Here is an 18,567-nt window from a genome sequence, read left to right as displayed (position 1 = left end):
GCCAGATAAAAAATGTTGAGTGTGCACCTTCTGGTGGCAGTGATCGGTATGTAAACTGTGAAGCTTAGGTTGGTTTCATGGGTTGGTGTTTGACAGATAATCATGCTTTAGTAGATCATAGCTCATTTATTCATTCCTTTGTGTCACAAACAAACAGTCCCTGAATTCAAGACAAATGGCTTTTTATACTCTTTGTGAAGTTTGTTTTGTGTACATTTTCTATAAAATACATGGTACTGTAATATACTTTAAATCTAAAAACGGTAGAAAACCCTGGTCTGTCTTGCACTGTTGGACAACTGTATTGAAGGAAGCAGCTCACAGTCAGTCAACACACACACACTAATACACATTCACGAGCCCATTTGCGATCTGAATCCAGTACAAGAAGAAGAGTGACGACATTCACAGAACTACAATGGGTTAGACAGTTCCTCACTGTCTGTCTCTCTCTCATTCACACAAACACACACACAGCCAGTCAGCTGCAGAGTCTAAGAGGAAATTCATTCAGTAAGTAAACGCGCTATCAGCAGAAATTTGGGGCCACGCTGTGTCTCTTTACAAATAGAGGTAAGCTACAGGTATTATATGGTGATGACCAGGCAGGATTCTGGATGGAGAAATGATTTGCTACAGGAAGGTTTGAGCAGCGGACTAGACTTGTGTTGTAGCACTAATTTCAATTTGAAATCATCAACATGTTTGCTGTTGTTCATGAGTCAGAATACCATAAAAACTGATGCTCTGGACAAGAGGAAACCAACCTATGGAATAAGAGTACACTCCAATAACAACTTACAACACTTCCAACTGAACATTATAAACAGAGAGCAGCAAATGTGTCTTTGTCTTGGTGTTCATCAGAAAACAAATCTACCATGCGTCAATCATGGTAAGTCACTGTAAGTGAAAGAGCCGATGTGGTACACACACTGTACAACCTGTACTGTCACTGAAGAAGAGTCTGACGTGTGTTCTGATACTCAATCTGGACCAGTGCTATCTTCATCTACCCACCCAGTCAAAGCAGTTCATTAGACCAGGTTCGTGTGAAGTGCTCATATTCAGGGACAGCAACAAAAAGGACCCTCTGCATATCCTGAGCACCTGGTGGCTCTTGGCGCCCAAGCAGTTTGGACAGTCTTAAATTCAACCTAAACCCCTCCAGGGGTTCTATGAACACAAGAATAAGAGAGGTATAATACTCACGGCCCAACAGTCACATTAGGCTGACAGAGAAAACACCAGTAAAATGCCCGTCTCTCGTCTCCTCTGTTCCTCGGGGCCTGGTCCAGCCTCTGTTACCTTTACAAAACATGTTACACTTTAGACTCAAGAACAGGGACCCACTCCTCCGGACTGGTCAGAAGAGATGCATGGTGGGAATTGTTGAGGTTTCTGACAGGGCTGGTTCGCATTGTAAGCTAGTTGGTGGTTGTTTTGGGTCTCTTAAGTGTCAATCACGGGTCCTATGGAGTCCTGCTGAGGGTTCTCCAGAGGTGATGAGCTATCAGGTGCAGGTGGGTGAGGGGAGTGGGTCAAGCCTGCACTGGTGCTGCAGCTCACACAACCCTGGGGGACACAGAAATATAAGTTGGACATGTGTTCATGGTGTCGAGTCAAAGTCAAACTTATTCATAAAGCACATTTAAAAGCAACAGTAGTTGAACTACAGTGCTGTGCAGTTACAGTAAAACACCAAGGACTAAAACACAAAACTAAGCAGAATTAATATAAAAATAGAAAAACAACAGAGTTATTGATGAATTTAGGGTGTCAGGCTCTACCTGAAATTAAACGTTAACAAAAAGGGGTCATTTTAAAGCAGCATTTTAAGTTTCAAAGTTTAAGCAGTTTAAAAATGGGAAGGTGAACTGTTCCAGAGATTCAGAGTAGCTACTGCAAAGGCTCCACCGCCCCTGTTTTTCAGCCTGGACCTCGGAACATCCAGGGGCTGCTGTTTGGTTGACCTCAGTTCTCTAACTGCTAAGTAAGGTGGCGCCAACACATTTAAAACCTTTAAAACAATCAATAAATCTTAAAATAAATCCTTAAGCGGACAGGAAGCCAGTGAAGAGAGGCCTGTACAGAAGTTACGTGATCACATTTTTTTTTCCTGTTAACAGATGGTCGGCTGCATTTTAAACCAGGGACGACAGCTCTACACCCACATAGAGAAAATAAAAGCATGAACAACTTTTTCAAAGGCAAAGAGGAAGTGCTTCACCGTAAATGTGTATTTTAGGATCCCTGTGATACCTGTGTGTCTATTTCTTGTGGGATGGTGTGCTGTGTAATCCAGGGATGGACGTCAGCCAGTTCCTCTCTCTGCTCCTGGTTGAACCAGGGCTGAAGAGGCTGAAGTACTCGAAGTTTCTCCCTGTCTTCTGCCAACACCTCATCCTGGTCCCTGAGGGTAAAGTAAGACAAGATACAAGGTGGGAATGGTGTGACTGTGTGTGTGAGTGTGAGTGTGAGTGTGAGTGTGTGTCTATATATATATATATATATATATATATATATATATATATATATATATATATATATATATATATATATATATATATATATTCAAATATGAGTTAGCCTTTTATTGCATTCAAATCAACAGATGTGGCTTGTAAAATAAGAGTACCCTTTTCCCTTGAGTAAGATACTACCACTCAGACTCAACACATTGCCTCGCTAAACCAGGTTACAGAAGTAGCTCAGATGACGATGTTAAAAACGATCAAGTATTCATACAGTGTCACTGTTAAAAAAGTCAGTACTGGAAATGCAGTCCTTTAAATGCTAATCCTCTTGACATTCAGAGTTTCATAGGAACTTGACAAGAGAGGGGGCAAAAGGAATATAGGAGTGTTTTAAACGATTATCTTATTTTTATTCAGCTGAAAGCTTCAGAAATCACCGAACTACTGAATTCACAAGTATATGCACAAAACAGAACTCTTTGGCAAGATATTTTCATCCACAGGGTGTTCTCCACACGAGTGTGAAGGTTGTGTTGGTGTGGTTTCCATTGCAAATCACCATGTAAATAAACCCTCAGGTCCTCTTAGTTTAGTTCTGCTGACAAAATGGGAAAGTAAAGGTAAAATGGTTTACATGACTGGACATTATATAGCATGCTGGCTTTCTGGACAAATTTAGGTCCATGATGACAACGCATCCGTCAGAGGTTATGATGGGACAGATTCTCCCTTTGAGTGCAATAGAAATGAGAAGTGTGCATGCTTACCTGGTGTGGATTTGGTAGGTCATCATGACATGCTCAGGTGTGTGCTGGATCATGGTCCACAGGGAATTCTCCACACGAGTGTCAAAGTTGTGTTGGTGTTCTGTGGGTGCCTCCTGGCTCTTACGAGCTTTGCGTGAGGTGTCCGATGAATCATTGCTGGCAAAGTATTTGCTGCTGTTGCTGCTGCCTGTAAGCCAGGGAGAGCTCTGCATCAGTCACTTCACTTCATCGTGTTGCTAACTGTTGTCTTCAACTGTATTGTCTAATTGTTTAGTAAGATTTAGAGACACTGTGTACTTGAGAAATTTGTAGTATTATGCCTCAGCAATAGGGACAGAATGCATGAAAAGATCGTATTACACAGAGTATCAGGTATACACGTGTTCACAAATACTGTCAAGAAAAAAGGCTGTTTGTGTGCAAATTATTTGTGCTTCCTTTCTTACCAGTATGTGAGGTGGAGGTTCCATTGGAGCCAGAGCCAGATCCCGACCCCAGTGAGCCTCCAGACTCCCCCGATCCAGATCCTGAGGCATTGGAGCCCGTCCCTGACCTGGCATCCTCCTGCAGCAGCATGTCCAGCAGCTCACTGGATGTTGACTGAGCATCATGGTTGCCAGAGTCACTGGGGGCATCACCCTTGAAAAGACAAAAGGTTACAAGTCACAACTAAACCAACCATTTATATTAAGAACAATAACAGGAGATCCATATCAACACAAACTGGTGATGGATGAGACAAAGGTGAAGGTTGACAGATAACATCAGGCTCACTTCATTGGTATGTTGTTCATGGAGGCTCTCAGCGTGATTGTGCCCGGTGCTGCTCTGCCCTTCATTTGGCTTGGGCAGTTCTTCCTGTAGCAGGTTGAGCTGCAGTGGAGAACTTGAGCGAGAGCTGGAGAATAAAGCCCGAGGCCCAGCTGCTTCCTCCTCCTCCCCGACAGAAGAGCTAGGTCTTGGTGAGCAAAGCAGAAGACCTAGAGATGTCTGAGTGTTGAGGCCAGGCTGGGCTTGGAACTGAGGCTGAGGCTGGGGCTGGAACTGAGGCTGAATCTGAGCGAAGGAGGCACTGGCAGGTGCAAAGCTTGCCATGGTGATGGGTGCCTGGGACACCATAGAGGGAGCAGGCGGTGGGAAAATGGACGGGTAACCTGGAGTAAAAGTTGGATAGTTGGGCAGGATAACAGCCATGACTGGAGTCATGTAAGGGTTGAAGCTCTGGGGTGAAGTCATTGGCTGGAAGGTGGGAAAGTTCTGGATATTCTGCAGATTCTGAATGGGTTCCTTCTGCATTGGTTGCATGCCTGGCAGGTTCTGGGCAGGCTGCATGATGTTGAAGTTGTAGCTGAGTGTGTCAGTAGGCTGCAGCATCATAGGAGTTGGTCCGGGCACCTGCTGCTCCTGGCCAGTCTTCCCCATGACAGGGAAGAATGGTACCTGGAGTGGGGATGTTTGGCTGAAGGGTGCCCCCATCTGGGGCTGGGAGGACTCTGAGGAGGGCCAGGAGGAGTCAGGGACACGGCGAGGTGGGCCAGGTGGGGAGGCATAGCTGTCTGAGGACCCTTGAGGTTTGGCTCGCTTGGGTCTGGGCTTTCCTCTTCGAGAGCGATTACAACCTGCAGCCCTCATCGGACGTTGGTAATCTCCTGTGGTGAGACCGGACAGGTTAATTAAAAGGTACTAAAGTGTCCCTTCAAGAACTGTATTCCCTATTCAATAGGATTGTTAACTAAACAGATCTGCTCATACCTGGGTGGTGAGAGTGAGCCATAGAGCTGTTGTCCAGCTGTAAATACGAGCTGTAGGGGCTCTGAAGGATGCGATGACGGAATCGATCCACATACTCCTGCTCCTCTTTCTGGGTGTGAGCCGAGAGCACCTCCTTAGTGAGACCCACAAATCTTCGTTCCTCTGTGGCGGGGCTTGGGGCTGGACGGACTGGGGTTGGAGCTGCATCAGTAGGCTCACTCCCCATTGGAGCATCCTCCAGTGCTGTGGCCTCTATGGGAAAACAGAGTACAAAACAAGTTCAGAAGAGAGCTAACTATTAATCTTTCCCACATGCACAAAATTCCAAAGAGAAAGAAATTCAAAGATTGTCTAAAGGTAGAAAAGTGTTACTACTTTTCAGACTCTTGCTTCTACATAATATACAAGTTTAGATCCATTCGTCAGTTCATTAAAATATGAGATCAACTTAAGAGAATAGAGTGTTTGAGCAACTCCCATGACTTGATACACCAGTGGAACGGTATGAGGATGTACCTGACTCTGGCTGTGGCACATGGACGATGGTGCTGCTGTACGAGCACTGGCTGGTGACCGAGACTACGCTCATAGCCTTTGTTGACATGGTGATATCTGTAAGAGGTGGCCCGACTACAGCTGCTGCTGTAGGGCCCACTGACACTTCACTGTCCAGCACCACCACTGGAAAATGAGAGGAAACAAAGTTAAGAGCAGCTGAAGTTGTTTTTACGAGAAACATTACGGATTTTTACCCAAATGATTAGAGTACTAAGTCATGTTCTGTGTGTTTATACCGTCTGAACTGGCCTGAGCCGCATCAGTGGTTCCCGCAGGCTTGTCATCTTCTGAGGTAGATGATGAAGAAGAAGAGGTGGCCAGGGAATGACAGTCACTCTTACGCTTAAGGGCTGGACCTGTACAACTCTCCAAATACCTGAAACACACAATGGCCCCAAGCACATACGGGTACACAAAGACATACGATTAATGTTGTTGCAGAGCTTGAAAAGCCTGAGAAACTGTCTGCAATGTTGAGGTGATGCTCTCACCACACACCTAATGATGTTGTCCACACAGTTGATTTGCTGATAGGAGGGAATGTGTGTTTGCTTCCTGCTTTCTTCAGGCTCTCTGACCTCAGGGTTGGAGGCTGTAGGGGGCAGAGGTGCTGGAGGAAACAAACAGCCATTTAAGCTAATACTTAACTATCTGCCAACTTAAAAAAACATTATTTTGTTTTGTGGTAATGTGTGGGACTATATTACCTGCTGCAGGTTTGCCAAGAAGAGCAATTTTGTGGCTGGAACCCAGATATGCCTGCTGGCCCCAACTCTTCACTCTGTTCACATCAGCACAGATCTGCTGCAAAGTCATCTTCAAAAACACATACACACACACACACACACACACACACACACACACACACAATGCATTAGCATGATTACCTTGGCAGTAGAGTTAGAGAACAGCACAAAAACTGACTTCCAGTCTTCTGATTTGACTGTGATGTCTCACCGGTTCCCGGTGTGAGTCCTCCCACAGGTTACCATTGCTGTCGCTTGAAGAAGCTACGCTGATGTAGTGCTCATGAGACCCATTGCTTCCCAAACTACCGTAACCACTGGAACCATTGTTGTGGACCGGCTGTGGACAAGAGACACAAAGACGTGAGGATGCTGGAGAACTGTGATATACACAAACACACAGAAACAAAAAACTACACAACAAAGATCGCTGTATTAGGGTGTGTCTGAAATACATTTGCATAGAGATATTTAACTCCAGTGATTTGGAAATAGTACATGTCAGTGTTCTTTTCAAAGTGTGTATGTAAGCAGAGATTGTTGTCTTTTCTGGATATACTTGGACAAGCAAACATTCATTTTTCTATGGACCAGTGCCTATTAATAAAAATGATACACTCAAAATGACATTGTGTAGTCTTCTAATAATTAAAAGTAATTTAAGTCCATCCCTACATTTGTGACTCTTTCAAAGCCATCATCATAGAATGAGGGATTCCACATTAGGCGCTAATGATTAACAAAACTTGAGCAAAACTGCACTTTGCCAGTGAACATATAGGCAAATATCAGGCCTTTTAGAATAATGTGCTCGGGACAGACAAATCAAAGATAGGGTTGTTTGGCTATAGTAACAGTCAGCACATTTGGCACAGACCAAACACAGCTTTTTAGGAGAAAATTCTCTCACCAACTGTGAAGCAAGGTGGTAGAAATGTTAGGGTTTGGGGTTCTTTGCTGCTCAGGGACTGGGGAGCTTGCTGATTAAATTATGAGTTTTGCATCCCATCAAAAAGTGCTTGAATATAAATTGGGGCCATTGGTCTGAAAGTTGAAGTCAAACCAGAATAGCACTACTGCTGGAGGTTTGCTAAAGAAGTGTGATTGCTCAAACTGTCAGTACAATGTATGAATAAAGAATACAAGTCGAGTGCTGTCCCACTTTCATTTTCGATTTTCGTCAAGTTTGTCAGCAATTAAATAATTACCTGGAGAAATAGTTTATATATCTTCCCTTGGAGATCTTTTATTTCCTCATAAGTGATTGGAACATCATCCTTTGAACGAGCAGCAAACACGTCCTCATTCAAAGGACTCCTACAGAAAAAAAAACAGCAGCACAGTAATGTTAACTTTATAATCACGTCATTTCAATAAAGAAGTTTGATGGAAATAACAGTGCACATAAGTTTCAAGAGTAAGGACTTATTTTTTAAATAAATATGTTACTGGCTTAATATTGATTTACATATTGCTCTGATGTGCTAAATAAAACAGTTGTACTGATCTGTGAACAAATAAGAGGGACTCAAGCATTTATCCCCAGCTCTGAAGGATAGAATAAATGAAGATTGAACCAGAACAGATAGACAGACACACGCACGCACGCACGCACGCACGCACGCACGCACGCACGCACGCACACACACAGAGGAGTCACAGGGACACCATGTGAGAACAAAATCGTGTTCAAAACTGATAGATGCTCATGACAGGAAACTAGTATGTCAACAAGAAACAGTGATGATACCTCATGACAAGAGCTAAAGTCAGCAAGCACCTGCCGTAAGGGAATATTGTAGATAGAGACGTGAATCAGAGAGGGAGGGTCTCTCTCTTGAGACACAGTGCAGACTGATTGTAGGAATCGTGTGCCAAGAGGCTGAGGACAAGCCTGTGCACCAATGAAGGGAGAGCTAAGTCTAAACCATGGCTTCTCTCCAACAGTTTTAGCCAATAAGATTGTAGCACATTCCACAAAAACACTCTGTATACTGTTAACTTTATCCATTCCTGGGATGACACCTACAGATTAACACTTTGTTGACTGTGGTCCTCTGAACAGTAATGGTCCTCGAATTCAAGCTTACTTTTACATTGCAGAATAAACGACTTTAATTGAGAGAAGTTACTTGTCTTCTATCTCAAAAAACGAACACGCTCAACAAAAGACAACATGTAAATGACAGGACAGACACTTCATGCGAGAATGCATTTGCCACTTACGTCCTGACTTTGTGCCTCCCGATGATGAAGGCCACCTTGCGACTCCAAGGGTTGATGAAGCTGGACCAGCTGGTGTCCAAAGTGATGTAGTCTCCATTCTGACAGCGCAGACGCACTGGAGAGTGCTCAAATGGAGGCTGGCCTGCATACTTTAGCACTATGAAAAGCATGAAGAGATTGAAGTTTAAAAAAATACTGGTCTATTACTTAAAGCAACACTGGGAGGAACCTTATAATGGTCAAAATCTGTCATGGTTTTTATGAATCTATTGATTATTTTATTCATTATCTTTAGTAATTGAAATGCCAAAAATAATGACAATTTCCTATTTCAATCTACCACTTGAGTCAACAAACACTTTATCGCTCACCTTTCCGATGCATCGACAGCATGAGTGGACGGTCTTCTGGGTGAATACAAGTCAGCAACGATGTGCCAATCAGATCCTGAGGAAGGTATCCAAGCAAAGGCACAGCCCTATGGATAGACACCAGCAAATTAGCTTCATTAACACACTACTATTTGATTTTCAAAGCACAATATAATCTGTGCACAGGTTTGTGTCTGTATTGACCTGTCATCAACTTCCAGGAACACACAGCCAGGAGAGTGTGTTGTGGTGAAGATGCGCTTGTCCATGGGGATCCGAGGAGCTGCATAAACAAATCAAAGAAACATGAGGATTGTGTCACAGGAATGTTTCTACATATGCCTCTGCATACTGATGAATGTATTACATGAGTGTGCAGAGGTAGTGAATAGTCTCTGGAGTAGGAATACACAGCTCATGGTGGAGTTTGTGGTGATAACAATCGTACCCTCATATCCAGAAATGATGCGTTCAGCCAGCGCCAGGCAGCACGGCTCCTCCTCCTCCCCACTACTCCCAGTTCCCTGCACCCTCAGCAGGTACGGTGTTATCCGAAATGGGTTGTAACGCATCTCACCCTCACGATCCTTCCCGCCCCTAAAGCATATTGCAAGTTTTCAGTTTCTGTTGTGGTCGCAGGTGAAAATAGGCAATGTTAATGAAGTCATATCAATCTATCTTTTTGATATTATTATTACTATTACCATCTTTTTTGAAACTTAAAGGCTAACATAAAGAGGCAAATCCATTGAAATCAGTCTGCACACTATTTCTGTAAGGATGTCAGGATGCTTAAAGAGCTTTGAAAAGTGACTTTCAATTGTGCTTTACTGACATCTGGTGGTAGAAATCATAGATGCAGGTGATTTTTGAATTTTCTGCAAATTTTTTTGCAATTAAGAAGTTGTATGATAGATTCTAAAAAAAATCATATGTTGATGAGAGGCCCATAATAGGAAGGTTTTTGATAAAAGTTAATCATAAAAAAATATACCAACCTGATTCTGCAGAAGAAAGACTTGACCTGGGCACAATCAAATAAAACCCCCGCTGTAGAGACAAAGAACAGAGTGAACTGCGTTAAACTCAGTTCTTTCGTTCTTTCAGTTATGTGATGAACAAAATACTCAGTGAGACACAATTATGTACACACCAACTCAAACTAAGACAACAAAAATGTTTTACAAACACTTATAAGGTCAAATACACAGTCAACTGTCAACAAATATGATCTGTGAAAATCTAAACCAGAAATAAAATTTATTGTTCACTGCAAAACAGACAAAAATATGATATATTTTGTGTTGTGTTGTATTGTTTGTATTTGCTTATATTCAATATAAAAATAAAAATATTTTTTTCAAAAAAAGTATTGTTACTGTAATGCAAAGATCTCAGGAAAAAAAAAAGAGATTTGAGATTACAAACTGCATGGCTTGAACGCTGACAGCTGCCAAGTGTCCCATTGTATGTTTATGACAAATAACACATTCCAGCATTGTTCCTGAAAATACACCACCTTGCCAAGCCAAAGTCTTTGCACAATAACAAAGAAGTTTTGTATTTAGAAAGGAAAACCAAAACAAAAAGCTAAAGCTCCTGAACATATGCTGAACTTAAAATCAAAAGTCACAGAAAACTGCAGTAGGAAAATCTACTACAAACACACCTGTGTGTGAGTTGCTCCACGGTGGTAAATGTGGCTGCGCTGTGTGTGAATAGAAGACGTTAACATCTTGGTGGAAGAGCAGCTCCACAAACTTGGCGGACTCCAGGAACTTCCTCTTGCAGCAAAGGATGCTGGGAGTCTGCTCCGACGCATACATCACGCGGCCGCTCGACAGGGAGAAAACCACCACGAAGGAATCCTACACATAGATACAGAGAGACGTACGCACACACATGCAGAAACACACGCACACAAACGAGCCAAGTCACAGACACACACAAAGGCAGTAAACACACATACACTCACACACCCGCTCAGGAGTGAGGCAAAAATAAATGTACATGTGCACATTTGGTGGTTGCTTCCTTAACAAGGCAATGGAGGACTGAATCAGTACCGGGACATTTCCCAACAAATCCTCACAGGGCAGCATCTTGTCATGCGTCTTCTGTGGTAAATGTGTGCATGATACAGAAAGTTACAATAGCAGCAGTTCTTGTGAGTTTTTTGTCTAAGCGTGTGTGTGTGTGTATGTGTTTGTGGGTGTGTGTATACCGTATTTTTGAGGGTGTGTTCAGAGACGACTCTCTCCAACTCTTCCAGTGTGCAAATAGTGGCATCGCCCCTCTCATCCTGCCCATTTCGCATCAGCAGTTTGTAGTATTCACTATTTGCTGCAGACAACAACATAAACACACATTTTGAAACAATACCGAATTATATCAGGCGTGAAAGATAAAAGCAACAGCGTTTTCAAAGTTTCTACATTTACAGTTTAGCCAGCTTACCTTGCACTTGCTTGACACAGTTGAGCGCGTAATGTAAGGCCTCCACAGTGCTGGCTTTGCTGCGGCTGCGTTTGTCTGATGGAAGCCTCTTCTTCATCTCAGCCACTGTGATCATCACCTCTCTGTGCGCCTGCCCTCTGCCACTGTCTGCACGGTCACTGCTACGCACACAGCCATAAAAATACAGATATTTGGGTCACACACACGTTATCCTTTGGTATACAGTTTTCAAAGGATAACATGTTTGCAGAGTAGCGACTCCCTGGTCTCAGTGCGTAACACTATAGTCTTAAAATCACTTTATGGGGGACTTGGTACACACTACAGATAGATTTTGGCAGTGTCAGTTAAATACTGCTTTGTTATTACCATTAGTATCTTTGTTATCATTATGTTATCACTGGATACAATACATGAAATAAATGGATTAACACTCCTAGTATTGGCTATTTAAAAGCATAACATTCATGTATAATGATGTCAGAAAACAAAAAATGGTGAACAAACAAATAATGTTTTTCCTTGCATTAAAAGGGCTGCTCAAAAAGAAATTTTTTAAAAAGTCCAAGTGCCCTGGCAGGAAAAGTTAGTCACAGCTACATTACCACACAATGTCAAAGAAAAACTTACTATACTTTGGTAGCTCTGCATTGCTTTTCCTATGCAATTAATCTCACCACAGTGATTGCAGAGAACATCGCTAAAATACAAACTGTGTGTATCAGATCGGACAAGTTGAAGGCAAACCCCTAGATCTCATATATATATAGAAGAGAAAACAAAAATGAATGACAAAGTTACAACCCAAACTGTCTGATAAATATCTAAATATGCATAAATTCACAGACCGACTGTCTGCTTGAGCTTTCACCTGTTTGCATAGCTTACTTGCAAAATACTGCAGCAGTAAGATTTCAGGCAAACTGACTTTTGTTATTACCACCAAAATAAATAGTAATCCAGCTTAATTGCTTACAACCTGCATGAACATCTGACAGCTACAGTGTCTTGTTCTGTTGGATCCATTTGTACAAAAGCTGTCTTTCTGAGATCTGAGGTATGACTACAAGTGCAATGTTAATCTGATAATGCAGAGGCCACAGTTCCAAAATTAGACCAATGTGCAGTGAACAGGTTTTTGTTTCTTTTCTTTAACCTGAATGTTTACAGTCACATGCAAAGCAACTGCTTTGTAAAGCTGTGGTGAAGATAAAAAACAACTTGGGTCACCTTGGTGTTATGTCAACATACGCCAAAAAGTCAGGGCCGATGCAATCAAGTAAATACCTCTTGGTTGAAACTGAGGTGGATCCTGTGGCGCTCCCAGGGCTGTGATTGGCTGATGAGGAAAGGTCATGCGAAGCGCTAGTCATCTCTTCGTCTTCCTGCCCCACTTCTCCACCTGAAGCTCCGCTTTCCTCTCCCCTGAGGCCCTCGGACTGTCCATCCTGCTGCCCTGACGGCACCCTCGTCTCCCGTCCCACTCCTTCTGTGCTTGAAGGCAATGTAGGCTCCACCCCATCTGGACCACTGTCACCTCCTGGCATCACCACACTTTGGTCACACATCAATGGTATTTCATCCAGTTACAGCAGTACGGAAGTGTCTTCATGGGTTCAACAGAGGGAATGGGCTCCATGTGGTAGCAATAAATGAACGCTCATGTAGTCAGTGCTGAATGTTAGATGTAATGGTCTGTCTTGAGCACTGCAAGATAGAAAGAAATAAAAATAGGTAAGAAATAGTATTGGAAAAAAGTTTGCAGGACTGAATTTACAGCACGGAAGAATTGGAGGCTGGTTAAAACAAAAAGCTGAAAATTATTTTATCTGAGGCTAGTAGGCCTCCATAAAAAGATCACTTATATCTTTTAGAAGTAAAATGAAAGATTTTTTTGACAGATAAAAACAAGGAGTCCATCTGAATACCAGAGATACTGAAATCATCTCATATTTAAGAGATGCAGTGTTGTAACAGAGGTTGCATGTCAATAATACTGTATTCCTTATATTACAAGAGAAGTCACATGGCCAAAATAGCAGCAGCCAAAATGAGTTTGCCAGAAACCTGGCACCTTAACACCTATCTGATAAGCAACCTGTTCATACCACTACAGACACACCAAGCTTGTTTTGTTGCACTTTGAGCCAGTAAAATTTTAGTTACCGTAACTTTAAAGACAATGCTAAATATTCTGTACAAGTGGTTGCTTCACTAATCAATTTAGTCATGTTTATTCTTATCAGTGGGTTTAATATCTCTAACTTAAACTGGCTCAGCTAACAGGTTTTTCTATGTTTTATGCTATGACAGATACAGCACTATACTACAGACAACAGCATAAACTAACTTTTATGACGCATTGTTGTTGCGGCTAATATTATTAATAATACAGAAGAATCATCATTAATTTTACAGGTAACTTACTACTAAGGTACAGCCTAACACTAAACACTCTCAAAAACACAAGAGTAATAAATTCTGCTGGTTAGATTTGTCTTAAAAAGAGTTTATGTACTCAATGCAGAATTATCAAGTTGTAGCAGGAAAAGCACAGTTTTATCTACTAACAGTAATTGTTGCTGCATTCCATTTAACAGTGTTAGTTAAAGGCATGGTTGTCCTGGGGCTTTGACATAAACAGAGCTAGTATTCATGTAATTACTGACACCTGTGCTTTTTCTGCTGTGACTTATCAAAATCTGTGCCATGAACATGTCTACTGAGGCATGGAAAACTTAAATTTAATTTAGGTTTTGGCATGTCTAATGTATCAAAAACTTCAAATAACAAAGTGAGAAAAAAAACCAAACTTGTACCAACTTGTTGTCACTTCTTATTTTGAAACCATTAATGTTATTGCTAAATGTAAACAAATAAAATGTTCTGAGCAAAGGGACAATTTTTTAAATTCTGCAAATGTAAGCAAACACAATCTGTCTTGTTATCTAATACTACTGGACTGTCTGACTATGAAACTGATTCATTGCATTCTGATTCATTCCCATCATCCACGATTAACACGTGGCCACATTTCTTCCACCATTACTGCCAAGACCAGGTACACCTTTGCCAGCCATTACACACCACAGATCACAATAATACTGTGATCATTTGTTAAGTAATAGCTCAAAGATATACACCTAGATGTGACTCGTGTACTCAGATTTATGTAATCCCCATTCTTCTTCAGATGCATTTTCTCTGAAACCAAACTCAACATCATGGTGAGAGGGAAACTGAGGTAGCGCATTTGTTTTCTACCTGCCTTTTTCCAGTCTGCTTAAAGAGGTCTTATGAGTTACAAACACAATCTGCAGCTGTTATCACGTACACACGGAAGTGAGACAAAATACTGATGAGAAAGACAGAGCCAGAGACTGAGAGGCAAAAACGGGAGCCAGAGAAAATTTCCTGCATCGTTCATCAGGTCGTCACTGCAGGATTACATAACTGGCTTGCTCAAATCAGACAGTAGAAAGCACCGTGCTGTTACTTGAGACACTATACCTGCCCTGGCGTGTAAAATGCACAAACACATGATTACCGTGTTGCGTTTATGATGCTGAATGATGCTCTGGCCTTGCCTTAAGCACACAGAAAGGCTTGACCCTGGTTATTGTTGTCTCCTTCACTTCTCAGAGGGGAAAAGTGTGACATGTGATCCAAACGCAAACAAAAGGTTAGGTGTACCACTAAAATCATTAACTGGAACATACACCCCGTTGACAGTTTATTAGATACACCTCGGTAAAACAAATGCAATATAATACAACAGTTGTGCATTGAATCAAACATTCACGAAGATTGTAATGTTGCACTTCTGCTGAAACCGTGTTAAAATGAACTGTATTGCGTTAAACTGAAGGGCAGTTTTTATTTAGCCTACCCTAATTAATATAACTAGATAACAAGATAACAGAAACACCTGTTAGTATAATGTAACACAGTTTGACAGCACCACAGACTGCATTGATTCAGCACCTCTTTAGAAAAGTTTTCACAAAAAAGTGAAAATTATAACCTTAAAGGCAGGATTCAGTGCAGGACCACTGTGTTAGACTGCATTAGTTTTTAGCTTGGTGTACCTAGTAAACTATCAAGTGGATGTACTATCAATCCCAGTGTGTTTGATAGGTTGTTTACTACATGGTTAAACATTACAAAAAAAGGAATCTAACACATGTCAAGGAGATGTGTATACATCAGCAATGTTCACAGACATGGGAGAAAACTTTTATTTTGTAAGGTATACTATGTTTATAGTTAAAACAATGAAAATAATTTGCAAATAGGACTTTAAACAATATTAAGAAGAGAAAGGACAATGCTTTATCATGGATCAATAATGGAGAAGAACTTTTCTGACACAACAAAACATTACCATTTAGGCTTTACATGGCTTTTGGGCAAAATGGCCAAAACAATATTAAAATATTTTCCAGTAACTGTTTATATCACAACAACTCACAAATAAAAGAAACAGAGTCATCAACTGTGCTTCACTGAACCCAAACCTATCAAATATGTAAAAGCAAAAACCTATAACTAGCTTTGTTAGCTCACATTACAATTAACATGACTGTCAAATGATGCTAATAATATATTATTACTTAGCCTTATTTGGCATATGGTTAATAAATATGGCACTGCAGAAAACCCCAACAACCACTATTAACCAAAAATATCTACTAAACTTGTCAGAACTATTCCCAATCACAAATGTGTAGTGAACACCAAAGTGTAAAGGTCAGACATGTTTAAGTGAGCAGAAAACTTGTTTTTTGGCAGCTGAGTTTCACATAGACCGAGTAGGTCAACAGCACATGAAGTCACAGAAGAGCAACGCGTCTCAAATTAGCTAAATTCCTCTTAATGTTTTCTGTCTCCAAAAATTTCCAAAATACATTACCTCTACAATACTGTCAGCATAAAATATAGACTGATAAAATGAACTTAAATGAGAACAGATTAAGGAAGTTCTAATCAGACACACTCCAATCTAACAATTTTAACCATGTCTGGTGATATGTAGTCTTGTGACACACACTTGCAGACACCCCAATTGACACAAAATTCCTGCAGATTCAGAAGTAGTGTAAAACCCTGGTAACCATGATATACATCCCCAGATTCACAATATTTGGTTATGAAATCACAATATTATATAATACACATTCATGGATTTCCAATGTGTAAATGCATCCGGCACTTATTGGAAACATCACAAAGGTACATATTTTAAACTAGTATACTTACATGAATAGAATTAAATATTTAAATTCAAATGGGCTGACTGACCTCTGACAACAAGCCTAATATTTATGGTGTTAAGATACATGCGGACAGATGTAGTATAGTGAGGTTGTTGCTGCATGATCCATATGTAGGTCACCTCAGATGCCAAGGTTACTGTTACAACAGAGTAAACATATGGCAAAAAAAATGATATAGCCAGGAGGTTAAAGTCAAAACCTGTTAAACATTCTTTCATCTACATGGGGGGAGCTTTTCACATTCCAGCCGCAGAATACAACCATACAACCTGGCTCCATTCAAAACAAACGTGACACTGATTTCTCGGTTCACTTCCCCCTCCCCACACGAACCCAGTAACCCTGCACAACCTCAGTAACCGCCACCACAGCTTAAGACTGGTGGAGAGAGCTATACTTACACCGCAAGGCAAAGCCCAACCTCCATTCGCGTAATTTTGTGCAAACTGACACACAATTGATTGGCCTCAGATCATCCAGTGTGCCATATCATGACATAAATATATATTGCAGCTATAAGTAAATTGTGGCACTAGCATAAAAGATAAGGCCATACGTTGTTTTATGACGTGACGTTACGTATATTACCATTTAACCTTAAACGACAGCTTTCTGGCTAATGTGTTAGCGAGTGTGACAGCTGCACTTGCTGGAAATGGAGTGTAAAGTTTCACATTAGCTACAATCTATTACAGACTCGATAAATAAGCTACAGTCCCCTGACTTGTGGCAGAAATATTATGGAGATAACATGTTAGCAATACACACTACTGGCCGCTGCGTATATCCCAGTCACACTTCACTGTCAACAGAAACGAAATATCCCGCTAAAGCTGCACAATACGCATTCAAAACATCATATTAAGGCTAAGCAACACAAGACAACGGTTATATTTAATTTGTTTACATCCTCCGTTGCCGCTGGTTGGTGTCGTGTTGAGCTAGCTTATCTAGTTAGCCAACTCGCTAATGATATCTCAAATCTTCAATTTTCAGAGGGAATATTTACCTTTTTGACTGCAGGCCTGTCTTAGCTTTTATATCCGAAAGCTAAGAATCTTGCTAATCGATCGCCAGACGGTATCAGACGTCTTTTTGTCAGTTAGGTGTCAGGTCACGTCGCCAAACCATCACCCATTCCGGGGCGCTTGACACATTTGTGCAACGTGAGCCCGGTGAGGCTCAACTCCGCCCCCTCTGCGATGATTGGACAGAGGGAATTCGTATTTGTAGTGTGATTGGACAGAGCAACAAGTGAGGCGTGGCGATGAAGCGGTCTGTCAGGAGTTTCACGGCGGTTCACGTGGATCTCCATGTTACACAACAGAGAGACAACAATCGGGAGCAAACTACGCAAGCAGAGACTCACTACAGGCCCGCTGCATCTACGCCTCTCCTGCTGTATATGAATGCACAGAGCCGCTGTACGGTCCAACAGATGCGGTGCACGCACCTTGTCAGGAATTCTAACGCTGATTTTTTCCCTTGAATTGACATTATGTTGTTTTTGAATCAGATTGCATAAATCACAAAAAGATTGGCTTAATGAGCAATCTTATTAATGACTAATCAATTTAAGACAAGATATAAAGTAAAAAGCAGTAAGACAGAAGTACTCTACATTACTGAAATTATTAAAATAAGGCTACAATACAATGCAATATTAAATATTATACATACAATTATATATTTGATAATAAAAAATAAAATTAAATATTATATTGGACCTAAAAAATGAAAGTTTTATATTGCATATATTTACTATCATTATTGTGATTTACTAGATTTTCTTTTACTGGCTTTGTTTACAGAAAGAAAAAAAAAACAAATCTCAATTCTGCAAGTGTGTGAAGTATAAATATTTTCTGGTTGGCTTTCAATTTCAGATTTCAGGATAAATAAATCTGTTGCTGATACTGGAGCAATAATGAGACAAA

At 41.1% G+C, this 18,567-nt stretch overlaps 1 protein-coding gene across 2 annotated transcripts; it reads right to left on the bottom strand.

The window, feature by feature from the left end:
* Window positions 1-106: 106 nt before the first annotated feature.
* On the bottom strand, window positions 107-17,799 carry per3 (period circadian clock 3). Of its 2 annotated transcripts, none has more exons than XM_023297362.3 (22): window positions 17,640-17,799; window positions 12,642-13,061; window positions 11,355-11,515; window positions 11,122-11,240; window positions 10,567-10,765; window positions 9,896-9,947; window positions 9,346-9,494; window positions 9,102-9,180; window positions 8,898-9,004; window positions 8,527-8,683; window positions 7,509-7,617; window positions 6,512-6,640; window positions 6,262-6,370; window positions 6,053-6,164; window positions 5,791-5,930; window positions 5,513-5,677; window positions 4,997-5,248; window positions 4,019-4,893; window positions 3,691-3,883; window positions 3,245-3,431; window positions 2,263-2,413; window positions 107-1,575 (listed from the first exon to the last, which is right to left on the bottom strand). In XM_023297362.3, the coding sequence occupies exons 2-22, from the start codon at window positions 12,920-12,922 to the stop codon at window positions 1,453-1,455; spliced, it is 3,849 nt and encodes a 1,282-aa protein (XP_023153130.1). In that variant the 5' UTR covers window positions 12,923-13,061; window positions 17,640-17,799; the 3' UTR covers window positions 107-1,452. The 2 variants fall into 2 exon arrangements, with proteins under 2 accessions (XP_023153130.1, XP_023153131.1); XM_023297363.3 differs by having other exon boundaries at window positions 11,355-11,512.
* Window positions 17,800-18,567: the final 768 nt, after the last annotated feature.

Source organism: Amphiprion ocellaris, chromosome 5 (assembly GCF_022539595.1).
Source record: "Amphiprion ocellaris isolate individual 3 ecotype Okinawa chromosome 5, ASM2253959v1, whole genome shotgun sequence".
Taxonomy (NCBI): domain Eukaryota; kingdom Metazoa; phylum Chordata; class Actinopteri; family Pomacentridae; genus Amphiprion; species Amphiprion ocellaris.
This window is presented reverse-complemented; position numbering and strand designations above follow the sequence as displayed.